The following is a 15,443-nucleotide window of genomic DNA, read 5'->3' on the forward strand; positions in this document are numbered from 1 at the left end:
CATTGCCAGAGGACAGAACGTAATGCTGTGACTGTACTGGTGGTTATTGTTGGATGAAACATTGATTTGGCCGTCGGTTCCAACTCCAAATAGACGTACAGTAACAGTGGATTGTGGGATATTAATTTGGATTGTCCTTTATAGTGAAGGGCTTCCAAGCTGTGGCGGTCTTTCTGTGGGTCTATAATTCCCTCTGTGCCTGCCATCTGCTGAAAGTCTGGGCTCTGCAATCCAATGTAATTCTACATGTTATTTCTGTCTCACTGCAATCCTGTAGAACTGGCATCCAAAATACAAGATATAAAGGATGGCATTTTAACTCGAGCCATTCAAAGAAGATGAAGCGTCCTCTGAGTTTATAGGGGGCAAAAGGTAATAGAAATGATGTAGATGAAATGTGCAAAACCAAACACAGACCGTCTCCACCTGGATGATGGATGAGTTTTTCACTGTCTGCCTGTTTCACTGGAATAAAGAGCCTTTTATACTCTGAGTCTCCATAGACAGAACCACTGATTCCAGCATAGAGTAGGTCTGGGTCAGCTAGACTCGAGGCTGTTGGCCCTTACCGGTGGAGACCTCTTCTTTCTGCTGGGCTGACATGTGGTGGGTCAGGCGCAGCCGACTGTTGCTGATCTGCAGCTCCAGTCGCTGGGGCTCCAGGGCCAGCCGGGTGGAGAGCAGTAGCCCGTCTGGGTTCCATGTTCTGAACTGGAAACGCACCGCGAAGCCCCCCGAAGCAGACGGCGTGGCTGGGAGCGACAGGAAGCTGCTGCTGGAGCTCAGGAAGGTAGTGGACACCAGCTGGGGCTCAGAGCACGAGAAGGTCACGTTGCCCTGGTGACACACACAGAGCACACAGATGATGGAATGATTTACTCACACCATCATCAACATGATGAATACATAATGAATCTCATGTTGGGTTTACTGTACGTTCATCTGAGCAGAATGACAAACAGTGGGCTGATAAAGGAAGGTATCAACTGAATATGGTACTTAGATAACTAAATTGCCTGTAAGAACCAAAAAATTCCTTGAGAATGCCATATAAAGCCAAATTACAAGACCACCACAAATGCAGAAATGTATTACAATATCAAACTATGACATTTCTGAGTTTCTCCACTCCAATCTTGGTCAGCCGTCAGGTGGGCAAAGAAAGAACACACTAATTCCAAGTGGTCCAGAGGCCTTGTGTGGTACATGGAGCTAAAGAGCAGCCATGTCAATTGAGGTCAGCGGCCCATCAATCCCAGAGCCTCAGAGGCAGGGAAGAGCAATCGGCAGCACTTGACTCCCAATGTGATCCCTCGCCACCAGATCACCACCTCAGGTACTATTCCACATTGAAATTCCATTACGGATTCCATCAAGGCAGTCAGTGAGCAAAATTGCTCACTTTCTCAATTGTAAGTAAAGGCCTTTTAACATAGCAATCAGAATTTCAAGGAAAAAAAGGTGCCTGTGATGCAATTATGTGGCACTTAGGCTTCTGTCTGATTTGATGGGGGGGGGTCTATTCATGTGTTCAGAATTAATGACATAGTAGTGAGGGTCAGATATAACTTAAACGGTAGAGAGAATTTAGATTGGTTTTCTCACTCAATGTTTTCCTCTACGGACAGAAAGCTATGTGACTAACTCAAATACAAATGTGATTAAACATAGTCGAATCACATTGTAGGAAAATGTGAAATCTCACTGCAACAGTGCAATTAAAACAGTCTGAGATCACAGAGGCCTTGGTTGATTAACTACTTTGTCCCCATACTATTTTAAGGATGTACTAATAATCTATGGTACGGTTGGATGACAATGGTTGTCTTACCACGCTGTAGATCTGAGGCTTGCGTCGCTTGGCTAGGTCGATGATGTTGATCCCGTTGTAGTAGAGGTTCTCCATGCAGCCATGGAAGTTCTTCCTCAGGAAGGTACCAGGCTTACCTGGCAGTGGGATGCCCCCGAAGCTGAGCTTTGATGAGGAAAAAGGGTGAAACGTTGACATCATTATTAAACGTATACAGGATTAATTCAAATTGCCACAATTAGTAAGATAACTTGGTTGAACTATTTACTTGGTCTGAAGTGTCTGACTATTCTACAGTAAGGTGTTTGGATAGACCCACCTCATAGTCCACCTCCAGGGAGTCTCCTTCCCCCTTGGTCCTGAAGTGCTGTGTGTGGGTGTCCACGGTGAGGTTGACCTGCTTGTTGAAGCGCTCGATGAGGACAGAGTGCCAGTGCTGGTCGTCCAGAAGACTGCTGAGAGTGACCGCAACACGACCACTGCTGAACCGCAGCCTTGTGTCATCTGAAGACAGAGAACAGACAGAGAACAAGATAATATGGTTACTTTGATATAGATCATAAAACAGTCCAGTATATTGAGGAAAGAAGAGGTCTGAAAGAATGTGCTCACAAGACATTCCCAAAACGGAGTACTAGAACAGTCTTCCCCAGACTCAGCTGTTCATGATGTGGATCTTTATGGTTGTTAACACTGATCATTATACAGTTGCCATTGGGGACCGTATTGATTTGATTTGTATTGAAAGAAGAGGTTCTCTCATAGGAAGTGCAGACAAGACAGTCATTTAAGAATCCTCTTCCCAGCTCAGCTGCTCACAATGTGGATCCTTAACCGTCTGAGTCTATCTTGTAAATGGAGCTCAGGAGCAGTGGTAACTGGAAGGGTATCAGAACACAAACATCTAGTTACCCTCCCAGACAGCTGCCCAGTCTGCTTTTAAATGGTTCAAATGACTATTCGATCCTTACCCAGAGACCCTTGTGTCCTGTTACACATGACCTCTAACCTCTAAACCCTGAGTTATGTGAGCCAAGTTGAGGTAGAGGGCCAACCTGCCCCGGGGTGACTAACTCACCCAGGTTGAGGTAGAGGGCCAGCCTTCCCCGGTGTGACTAACTCACCCAGGTTGAGGTAGAGGGCCAACCTGCCCCGGTGTGACTAACTCACCCAGGTTGAGGTAGAGGGCCAACCTGCCCCGGTGTGACTAACTCACCCAGGTTGAGGTAGAGGGCCAGCCTTCCCCGGGGTGACTAACTCACCCAGGTTGAGGTAGAGGGCCAACCTGCCCCGGTGTGACTAACTCACCCAGGTTGAGGTAGAGGGCCAACCTGCCCCGGTGTGACTAACTCACCCAGGTTGAGGTAGAGGGCCAGCCTGCCCCGGTGTGACTAACTCACCCAGGTTGAGGTAGAGGGCCAGCCTGCCCCGGTGCAGCTCCAGTGTGATGTAGTCGCCCCTCTGACCCTCTCCATGGAGCAGCACCCCCTCAGCTTGGTGGCTCTTGAAGCGCAATGAGATCACATCCTTCACCGTGCTCATGGACTTCTGGTTAAACCGGTAGAGCAGGGAACTTCTGCCATCAAAGTCTGCCACGTCTGATTCTGAAGGCAATCAACAGACAGTTAAATGGTTTGGCATTGGATTACTTACTCCCTGTCACAAAGAGCCTATTATGAACAGACTGCTATAGCTCTCAGCACTTCATACCTGTGAAGGAAATGCTAGTGTCTACATCAATGGTAGTATTTAAATGTACACTGAACAAAAATATAAAAGCAACATATAAAGTGTTGGTCCCATGTTTCATGAGCTGAAATAAAAGATCCCCGAAATGTTCCATACGCACAAAAAGCTTATTTCTCTCAAATCTTGTGCACAGAATTGTTTACACCTCACAGGTGTGGCATATCAAGAAGCTGATTAACAGCATGATCATTACACAGGTGCGCCTTGTGCTGGGAACAAGAAAAGGCCACTAAAATGTGCAGTTTCGTCACACAACACAATCCCTCAGAAGTCTCAGGTTTTGAGCGAGTGTGCAATGTGTCGTGTGGGGGAGTGGTTTGCTGATGACAACATTGTGAACAGAATGTCCCATGGTGGCGGTGGGGTTATGGTATGGGCAGGCATAAACTACGGACAACAAACACAATTGCATTTTATCTATGGCAATTTGAATGCACAGCGATACCGTGATGAGATCCTGAGGCCTTTGTTGTGCCATTCATCCGCTGCCATTACCTCATGTTTCAGCATGATAATGCAGGGCCCCATGTTGCATTTCCTGGAAGCTGAAAATGTCCCAGTTCATCCATGGCCTGCATACTCACCAGACATGTCACACATTGAGCATTTTTGGGACGCTCTGGATTGACGTGTACGACAGCGTGTTCCAGTTCCTGCCAATATACACAAACTTTGCACAGCCATGTAAGAGGAGTGGAACAACATTCCACAGGCCACAATCAACAGCCTGATCAACTCTATGAGATGTGTTGCGCTGCATGAGGCAAATACTGGTCACACTAGATACTGAATGGTTTTCTGATCCATGCCCCTTACCCTTTGTTTTAAGGTACACTATACAGTATATACAAATGTTTGAAACACGCCTTCAAATTTGTAGATTCGGCTATTTCAGCCACACCCGTTGCTGTATAAAATTGAGCACACAGCCATGCAATCTCCATAGACAAACGTTGGCAGTAGAATGGTCTTACTGAAGAGCTCATTGACTTTCAGCATGGCACTGTCATAAAATGCCACCTTTCCAACAAGTCAGTTTGTCAAATGTCTGCCCTGCTAGAGCTGCCCCGGTCAACTGTAAGTGATGTTATTGTGAAGTGGAAACGTCTAGGAGCAACAACGGTTCAGCCGCAAAGTGGTAGGCCACACAAGCTCACAGATGGAATAGCAGAGTGCTGAAGCGCGTAGCATGTAAAAATCGTCTGTCCTCATTTGCAACACACTACCGAGTTCCAAACTGCTTCTGGGAGCAATGTTAGCATAATAACTGTTTGTCTGGAATTTCATGAAGGGGGTTTCCATGGCCGAGCAGCCACACACAAGCCTAAGATCACCATGCGCAATGCTAAGTGTCGGCTGGAGTTGTGTAAAGCTTTCCCCCATTGGTCTCTGGAACAGTGTGAATGTGTTCTCTGGAGTGATGAATCACGCTTCACCATCTGGCAATCGAAAGGATGAATCTGGATTTGGCAGATGCCATGAGAACACTACCTGCCCGAATGTACAGTACCATCTGTAAAGTTTGGTGGAGGAGGAATAATGGTTTGGGGCTGTTTTTCATGGTTCGGCTAGGTCCCTTAGTTCCAGTGAAGGGAAATCTTAATGCTACAGCATTCAATGACATTCTTGACGATTCTATGCTTCCAACTTTGTGGCAACAGTTTGAGGAAGGCCCTTTCCTGTTTCAGATGCCCCCGTGCACAAAGCGAGGTCCATACAGAAATGTTGTCGAGATCGGTGTGGAAGAACTTGACTGGCCAGCACAGAGCCCTGAGAGCCCTTTGGGATGAATTGGAAAGCCGACTGCGAGCCAGGCCTAATCGGCCAACATCAGTGGCCGACCTCACTAATGCTTGTGGCTGAATGGAAGCAAGTCCCCGCAGCAAAGTCCCAACATCTAGTGGAAAGCCTTCCCAGAAGAGTGGAAGCTATTATAGCAGCAAAGGGGGGACCAACTCCATATTAATGCCCATGATTTTGGAATGAGATGTTCGACGAGCAGGTGTCCACATACTTTTGGTCATGTAGTGTACTTGGTTTTTACCTGCATTAAGTACCAATTTCAGTTCAACAAAGGCTTCCTGCAAGGCAATAAACTTGAAACTTGAAACTCTGACAGAGCTTTATCAGCTGTGGGAGCAATAGCATACACCACAGTGTCATCTGTATACAGTATAAAGTTACAATTTTGTACAGATAAATTAATATTGTACATTTAAATACTGAAAAGAACCGGACCAAGAATCGATCCCTGTGAGACACCTTTTGTTAAGTCCATAAAACATGATTAAACACCATCAGTAAATACTCATTCACATACATGTTTGAACTCATCCAAGACTGATTTAGACTGTATTTTTCTTACAGGCCACATACTTTTGTTGTTGTAATGTATCTGTGACCAACAGATGCATATCTGTATTCCCAGTCATGTGAAATCCATAGATTGGGGCCAAATTAATGTTTAAATTGACTGATTTCCTTATATGAACTGTAACTCAGTAAAATCTTTGAAATTGTTGCGTTTCTATATTTTTTCAGTATATATTATGCTGGAAGCCATTTCCATGTGTAACTGGATAGGGAACATCTCTGACATAGACTTGTTATTTTTCTTAGATAATTGCAGTATCTAGCTCTTGTGCTCACCCCTTTTGGTCATACACAACTGATTCCTGTAAGTGCTCAAAAAGGCAAGTTATTAGTTTGCCATAGGGGGAATTGTCAGCCTTACCCATTGAATTTATTCACTGAGAGACCTGGAGGACTCATGCATAGATACATTCATCTGTAGTTACATATCCATTAATGTAATGACATGAACATTGCAGAACAAAACTCTCCTTTTCATCTGTCTCTCTCTCTCTCTCTCTCTCCCTCACTCGCTCTTTTCTCTCTGTGTCATGAATTGATCGACCTATTTTATAGTTCAAAATGAAGATGTGTATTGTCCCTCCTTTTATTTATTTTTACTTTGAGCTGTATTTATTAGCAGAGCACAAACGCATCCAACATGAATACAGGGATCATGTTGTGGAACCATTCGGCATGATGAAAGTGCTCGCTCAGGGATAATTATAACTGTCCAGTAATACACTAATAATAAATATATTAGTAGTATGATAGTAATTCACTTGCTGATCAGAGTATTTTAATTTATTGTTGGAGCAAGTAACTTAAGCATTTTGCTGCACCTGCTGTAACACCTGCAAAATCTGTGTACACGGCCAATAAAAGTTAATTTGATTAGATTGATTAATTTAGCATTATCCTGGATCTCAACTGGCATGCCTGCCTGGCTGTTACTGTTTATCTCTATTGGTTGGTATTTTTCTTTAATAATTTGTAATAAAAAAATCCTATCTACTGTATTTCTGCAGTTGTCCGCAAACATCCTGCTTTCATTAAAGGTAATACCCAGAAGTAGGGTGTTCTGAATGTAATGGGTGGAGGGTTCACTTACTGTAGGCATTATGATATTAGCTGAACGTGTTTGGTCTGAATGTAGGGGCTGGTGGTCTGATCACTTACTGTAGGCATTATGATATTAGCTGAACGTGTTTGGTCTGAATGTAGGGGCTGGTGGTCTGATCACTTACTATAGGCATTATGATTTTAGCTGAATGTGTTTGGTCTGGATGTAGGGGCTGGTGGTCTGATCACTTACTGTAGGCATTATGATATTAGCTGAACGTGTTTGGTCTGAATGTAGGGGCTGGTGGTCTGATCACTTACTATAGGCATTATGATTTTAGCTGAATGTGTTTGGTCTGGATGTAAGGGCTGGTGGTCTGATCACTTACTGTAGGCATTATGATATTAGCTGAATGTGTTTGGTCTGAATGTAAGGGCTGGTGGTCACTTTAATGTAGTCACAGCTTATATGGTCTGTATGTAAAGGCTGGCTGTCACTTTAATGTAGGCACTGTCTATATGGTCTGAATGAAAGGGATGGTGGTCTGATCACTCACTGTAGGCACTGCCTATATGGTCTGAATGTAAGGGCTGGTGGTCACTAATGTAGGCACTGTCTATATGGTCTGAATGTAAGGGCTGGTGGTCTGATCACTCACTGTAGGCACAGCCGTAGACCTCCACTCTGAGTCCCACCCAGCCACTGGGGTTCCAGTCCAGGGGGACGAAGCGCAGGAAGCGGCTTCTGATAGAGTGGGACAACTTGTGGTGGACGACACCGTCGGCATTCACATTCCCCACAAACCTCTGCAGACAGATAGGAGGAAGAGAGTAGGGAGAGAAGGAAGAGGAGTAAGAGGGGAGGGAGAGGAGAACAGGCAGCAGGGCAACGCCAAGCATAAATATATATATATATATATGTATAAATACGTATATAATATATACTCTAGAATATGCATATAATTATTAGCTTTGGATAGAAAACACTCCAAAGTTTCTAAAACTATTTGAATGGTGTCTGTGAGTATAACAGAACTCATTTGGCAGGCCAAAACCTGAGAAGATTCCAAATAGGAAGCGCCCTCTCTGACCATTTCTTGGCCTTCTTGATCATCTCTATCCAAAACAGGGGATCTCTGCTGTAACGTGACATTTTCTAACGCTCCCATAGGCTCTCAGAAGGCACCAGAACATTGAATGATGACTTTGCAGGCCATGGCTGAAAAACAGTAGCGCATTTGGATAGTGGTCGATCTGAGAACAATGAGACTGGCGTGCGCATGCACGAGAAGACTCCATTTTACTTTCTCCATCTTTGAACGAAAACAACGACTCCCGGTCGGAATATTATCGCTTTTTTACGAGAAAAATCGCATAAAAATTTATTTTAAACAGCATTTGACATGCTTCGAAGTACGGTAATGGAAAATTTTGAAATTCTTTGTCACGAAACGCGCCGGGCGCGTCACCCTTCGGATACTGTCTTGAACGCACAACAAAACGCCGCTATTTGGATATAACTATGGATTATTTGGAACCAAACCAACATTTGTTATTGAAGTAGAAGTCCTGGGAATGCATTCTGATGAAGAACAGCAAAGGTAATCAAATTTTCTTATAGTAAATCTGAGTTTGGTGAGTACCAAACTTGGTGGGTGTCAAAATAGCTAGCCATGATGGCCGGGCTATCTACTCAGAATATTGCAAAATGTGCTTTCACCGAAAAGCTATTTTAAAATCGGACACCGCAATTGCATAAAGGAGTTCTGTATCTATAATTCTTAAAATAATTGTTTTTTTTTTTGTGAACGTTTATCGTGAGTAATTTAGTAAATTCACCGGAAGTGTTCGGTGGTTATGCTAGTTCTGAACGTCACATGCTAATGTAAAAAGCTGTTTTTTGATATAAATATGAACTTGATTGAACAAAACATGCATGTATTGTATAACATAATGTCCTAGGAGTGTCATCTGATGAAGATCATCAAAGGTTAGTGCTGCATTTAGCTGTGGTTTTGTTTTTTTGTGACATTATATGCTAGCCTGTTATGGGTAGGGGGCAGTATATTCACGGCCGGATAAAAAACGTACCTGATTTAATCTGATTATTACTCCTGCCCAGAATCTAGAATATGCATACAATTATTAGCTTTGGATAGAAAACACTCCAAAGTTTCTAAAACTGTTTGAATGGTGTCTGTGAGTATAACAAAACTCATTTGGCAGGCCAAAACCTGAGAAGATTCTGTACAGGAAGTACCCTGTCTGACCATTTCTTGCCCTTCTTGATTATCTCTATCCATTACAGGGGATCTCTGCTGTTACGTGACACTTCCTACGGCTCCCATGGGCTCTCAGAAGGCGGCAAAAAGCTGAATCGTGGCTTTGCAGGCTCTGGCTGAAAAAAAGTAGCGCGTTTGGATAGTGGCTGGTCACAGTACTGTGAGACTCAGGCGCGTGCACGAGGGGATCCCATGCTTTTATTTTCTCTCTCTTTGTACGTATACACGCTTTCCCGGTCTGAATATTATCGCTTTTTTACGAGAAAAATGGCATAAAAATTTATTTTAAACAGCGGTTGACATGCTTCGAAGTACGGTAATGGAATATTTAGAATTTTTTTGTCACGAAATGCGTCGTGCTCGTGACCCTTATTTACACTTCGGATAGTGTCTTGAACGCACGAACAAAACGCCGCTATTTGGATATAACAATGGATTATTTTGAACCAAACCAACATTTGTTATTGAAGTAGCAGTCCTGGGAGTGCATTCTGACGGAGAACACCAAAGGTAATCATACTTTTCTAATAGTAAATCGGAGTTTGGTCAGGGCTAAACTTGGTGGGTGTCTAAATAGCTAGCCGTGATGGCTGGGATATCTACTCAGAATATTGCAAAATGTGCTTTCACCGAGAAGCTATTTTAAAATCGGACACCTCGATTGCACAAAGGAGTTCTGTATCTATAATTCTTAAAATAATTGTTATGTTTTTTGTGAAGGTTTATCGTGAGTAATTTAGTAAATTCACCGGAAGTGTTCGGTGGTTATGCTAGTTCTGAACGTCACATGCTAATGTAAAAAGCTGGTTTTTGATATAAATATGAACTTGATTGAACAAAACATGCATGTATTGTATAACATAATGTCCTAGGTGTGTCATCTGATGAAGATCATCAAAGGTTAGTGCTGCATTTAGCTGTGTTTTTTTTTTTGTGACATTATATGCTAGCTTGAAAAATGGGTGTCTGATTATTTCTGGCTGGATACTCTGCTGACATAATCTAATGTTTTGCTTTCGCTGTAAAGCCTTTTTGAAATCGGACAGTGTGGTTAGATAAAGGAGAGTCTTGTCTTTAAAATTATGTAAAATAGTCATATGTTTGAAAAATTTAAGTTTTCGGATTTTCGAGGACTTTGTATTTCACGCCACGCCCATCATTGGATATTGGAGCAGGTGTTCCGCTAGCAGAACGTCTAGATGTAAGAGGTTAAACAAATCAAAATATATACTATATTTGAGATTCTTCAAATAGCCACCCTTTGCCTTGATGACAGCTTTGCACACTCATGGCATTCTCTCCACCAGCTTCATGAGGTAGTCACCTGGAATGCATTTCAATTAAGACATGTGTCATCTTAAAAGTTAATTTGTGGAATTTCTTTCCTTCTTAACCCTTGTGTAGACTTAACATTCTTTATACTCCCCTTGTCCTATGTGTCAAAAATGACCCGCTGTAATGTCTTGTGTGTGGGTGGCAGGGAAGTCAGGCGCAGGAGAATCGAATTTGGTATAAATGGAGTCGTTTAATAGACTAGACAAAACTCCATAATCAAAAATGCAAGATAAATAAAAGTGGGTACAAGAACCCGTCACTCACCAATACATAATACACAAACATAACACATCTCTGACAAGGACATGAGGGGAAACAGAGGGTTAAATACACAACATGTAATGAATGGGATTGGAACCAGGTGTGTAGGAAGACAAGACAAAACCAATGGAAAATGAAAAATGGATCAATGATGGCTAGAAGACCGGTGACGTCGACCGCCGAACACCGCACGAACAAGGAGAGGCATCGACTTCGGCAGAAGTCGTGACAGTACCCCCCCTTGACGCACGGCTCCAGCAGCGCGTCAACACCGGCCTCGGGACGACACAGAGGACGAGGCGCAGGGCAATCCGGATGGAGATGGTGGAACTCTCGCAGCAGGGAAGGATCTAACACGTCCTCCACCGGAACCCAGCATCTTTCCTCCGGACCGTACCCCTCCCAGTCCATGAGGTACTGAAGGTCCCTCGCCCGACGTCTCGAATCCAGGACGGATCGAACGGAGTACGCCAGGGCCCCCTCGATGTCCAGAGGGGGCGGAGGAACCTCCCGCACCTCAGCTTCCTGGAGCGGGCCAGCCACCACCGGCCTGAGGAGAGACACATGGAACGAGGGGTTAATGCGGTAATCGGGGGGAAGCTGTAACCTATAACATACCTCGTTCACTCTCCTCAGGACTTTAAATGGCCCCACAAACCGCGGACCCAGCTTCCGGCAGGGCAGGCGGAGGGGCAGGTTTCGGGTCGAGAGCCAGACCCTCACTGCAGTGACGGTCTGCGCCAACTTTCTGGCGCAGTACGGTGCGCTGAAGGTGGACGTGGGAGGCGTCCCATGTTTCCTCCGTGCACCGGACCAGTCGTCCACCGCAGGAGCCTCGGTCTGACTCTGATGCCAAGGAGCCAGAACCGGCTGATACCCCAATACACACTGAAAGGGAGAAAGGTGAGTGGAGGAGTGGCGGAGCGAGTTCTGGGCCATCTCTGCCCAGGGCACGAACGCCGCCCACTCCCCCGGCCGGTCCTGGCAATAAGGCCTCGGAAACCTACCCACATCCTGGTTAACTCTCTCCACCTGCCCATTACTCTCGGGGTGAAACCCTGAGGTAAGGCTGACCACGACCCCCAGATGTTCCATGAACGCCTTCCAGACCCTTGATGTGAACTGGGGACCCCGATCAGACACTATATCCTCAGGCACCCCGTAGTGCCGGAAGACGTGTGTAAACAGGGCCTCTGCAGTTTTTAGGGCCGTAGGGAGACAGAGGGAGGAGACGACAGGACTTAGAAAAAAGATCCACAATAACCGGGATCGTGGTGTTACCCTGTGAAGGTGGAAGATCGGTTAGAAAATCCACTGACAGATGTGACCACGGCCGTTGTGGAATGGGTAAGGGTTGTAACTTACCTCTGGGCAGGTGTCTAGGAGCCTTGCACTGGGTGCAGACCGAGCAGGAGGAAATATAAACCCTCACGTCCTTAGCTAAAGTGGGCCACCAGTACTTCCCACTAAGACAGCGCACCGTCCGACCGATCCCAGGATGACCAGAGGAGGGTGATGTGTGGACCCAATAGATCAGCCGGTTGCGGACCGCAGACAGAATGTACAGACGCCCAGCTGGACACTGAGGGGGAGCGGGCTCTGCACGTGACGCCTGCTCAATGTCCGCGTCCAGCTCCCACACTACCGGTGCCACCAAACAAGAGGCGGGGAGTATGGGAGTGGGATCCATGGGCCGCTCCTCTGTGTCATACAGCCGAGACAGTGCGTCTGCCTTAACGTTCTGGGATCCTGGTCTGTAAGAGAGGGTAAACACAAAACGGGTGAAAAACATGGCCCACCTTGCCTGGCGAGGATTCAGTCTCGGATGTACTCCAGATTGTGGTGGTCAGTCCAGATGAAAAAGGGGTGTTTAGCCCCCTCAAGCCAATGTCTCCACGCCTTCAAGGCTCTGACGACAGCCAACAGCTCCTGGTCCCCCACATCATAGTTTCGCTCAGCCGGGCGGAGCTTCGGTGGCGTACCCGAGTGCTGAGAGAGCACAGCTCCTATCCCAGCCTCGGATGCGTCCACCTCCACTATGAATGTCAAAAAGGTATCCGAATGGGCCAACACAGGAGCCGAGGTAAACAGAGCCCTCAGGTGCCTAAAAGCCCTGTCCGCCTCAGCTGACCACTGCAAGCGCACTGGGCCCCCCTTCAGCAGTGAGGTAATGGGAGCAGCTACCTGACCAAAACCCCGGGTAAACCTCTGGTAGTAGTTGGCAAACCCTAAGAATCGCTGCACCTCCTTCACCGTGGTGGGAGTCGGCCAATTACACACGGCTGCAATGCGGTCACTCTCCATCACCACCCCTGACGTGGAAATGCGATACCCTAGGAAGGAGACGGACTGTTGGAAGAACAGGCATTTCTCAGCCTTGACGTACAAGTCATGCTCCAACAGGCGACTAAGCACTCTGCGCACCAGGGACACATGCTCGGCGTGTGTAGCGGAGTATGTCAGAATGTCATCGATATACACCACTACACCCTGCCCGTGCAGGTCCCTGAAAATCTTGTCTACAAAGGCCTGGAAGACTGATGGAGCATTCCTTAACCCGTACGGCATGACGAGGTACTCATAATGCCCTGAGGTGGTACTAAATGCCGTCTTCCACTCCTATCCCTCCCGGATACGCACCAGGTTGTACGCACTCCTGAGATCCAGTATAGTGAAGAAGCGCGCCCCGTGCATTAACTCAATCGCCATGGCAATCAGAGGTAGCGGGTAACTGTACCTCACCGTGATTTGTTTGAGACCTCTATAATCAATGCACGGGTGCAGACCTCCATCCTTCTTCTTCACAAAAAAGAAACTCGAGGAGATGGGTGAAGTGGAGGACTGAATGTACCCCTGACGCAGGGATTCGGAGACATATGTCTCCATAGCCACCGTCTCCACTTGCGACAGGGGATACACATGACTCCTGGGAAGAGTAGCGTCTACCAGGAGATGTATCGCTCAATCCTCCCATCGATGGGGTGGTAATTGAGTCGCCTTCTTTTTACAGAAGGCGAGAGCCAAATCGGCATATTCTGGGGGAATGCGCATGGTGGAGACCTGGTCTGGACTCTCCACCGTAGCACCAACGGAAACCTCCAAACACCTACCTGAGCATTCTCGCAACCACCCCGTGAGTGCCCTCTGTGGCCAAGAAACAGTGGGATTATGACAAGCTAACCAGGGAAGGCCCAGCACCATGGGAAACGCAGGAGAGTCAATAAGGAAAATGCTATTTTTTTGCTCGTGACCCCCCTGCGTCACCATGCCCAAAGGAGCGGTGGCCTCCCTGATTAACCCTGACCCTAATGGTCGACTATCTAAGGCGTGAACGGGGAAGGGCACATCCACGGGAACAATGGGGGTCCCTAAACTATGAGCTAACGCTCTATCAATGAAATTCCCAGCCGCGCCTGAATCTACGAGCGCCTTATGCTGGGAATGCGGGGAAAATTCAGAAAAAGTGACAGACACAAACATATGTGCAACAGAGGGCTCTGTGTGAGAATGGTGCCGGCTCACCTGGGGTGACGCCAGAGCGCCCTGCCTGCTGCCTCGATTCCCAGAGGAACCAACCCAGCACCAACCAGCAGTGTGACCACTGCAGCCACAGATGGTGCACGAGCGGGAACCCCCTCCGGTCTCCCTGCGCACTGCCCCTCCCAGCTCCATGGGTATCGGAGAGGGGGTGCGGGAGGATGGAACCACCAGACCCCGATCTGGACGTCCGCGAGTAGCCAGCAGGTTGTCCAGCCGGATGGACAGGTCCACCAGCTGGTCGAAAGTGAGGGTTGTGTCTCTGCAGGCCAGCTCTTGACAGACGTCCTCGCACATACTGCAGCTGTAATGGTCGATCAGAGCCCTTTTGTTCCATCCCACGCCGGCAGCCAGGGTCCTAAACTCCAGGGCAAACTCCTGGTCGCTCCTCGTCTCCTGCCTCAGATGGTAGAGGTGCTCACCCGTCGCTCTGCCCTCGGGTGGGTGGTCGAAGACTGCCCGGAAACGGCGGGTGAACTCCTCAAACTGGTCCAATGCCGCATCTCCCTCTCTCCACACGGCATTGGCCCACTCCAGGGCTTTCCCGGTGAGGCACGAGACGAGGGCAGACACCTTCTCATGGTCCAATGGAGCTGGGTGGACCGTGGCCAGATAGAGGTTTAGTTGGAGGAAACCCTGGCAGTTGGCAGCACTCCAGTCGTACTCCTGTGGCATGGAGAAACGGATCCCACTGGGTTCAGGTGGGAAAGGGGCGCTCAGGATAGGCCCCGGTTGTGCTGGTGGAGGAGCTGGAAGAACTCCTTGTTTCTCCCAGCGGTCCATTGTCTAGACAACGAGATCCATGGGTCGCCCAGATGGTAAAGCATTCCCGCATGCTCCTGGACGCGCTCCTCCACCTCCATGGCCGGGGTACCTTCTCCTGCTGACTTCATATTAGGGTCAGAGATTCTGTAATGTCGTGTGCGTGGGTGGCAGGGAAGTCAGGTGCAGGAGAATCGAACTTGGTATAAATGGAGTCGTTTAATAGACTAGACAAAACTCCATAATCAAAAATGCAAGATAAATAAAAGTGGGTACAAGAACCCGTCACACAC

The 15,443-nt window shown here is 47.1% G+C and overlaps 1 protein-coding gene across 3 annotated transcripts in view; it reads right to left on the reverse strand.

Annotated features, from left to right (window-relative positions):
* LOC106582422 (contactin-associated protein-like 5) overlaps positions 1-15,443 on the reverse strand; it is a 151,444-nt gene that overhangs the window by 27,455 nt on the left and 108,546 nt on the right. For 2 of the 3 annotated variants that reach the window (XM_045704845.1, XM_045704846.1), the window contains exons 4-8: positions 7,633-7,780; positions 3,211-3,414; positions 2,130-2,314; positions 1,832-1,975; positions 570-837 (exon numbers count right to left, since the gene is read on the reverse strand). In XM_045704845.1, coding sequence (XP_045560801.1) covers positions 570-837; positions 1,832-1,975; positions 2,130-2,314; positions 3,211-3,414; positions 7,633-7,780 — 949 coding nt within the window. The other variant, XM_045704847.1, reaches the window with a different exon arrangement.

This window comes from Salmo salar, chromosome ssa21 (genome assembly GCF_905237065.1).
Source record: "Salmo salar chromosome ssa21, Ssal_v3.1, whole genome shotgun sequence".
In the NCBI taxonomy this organism is placed as follows: Eukaryota; Metazoa; Chordata; class Actinopteri; order Salmoniformes; family Salmonidae; genus Salmo; species Salmo salar.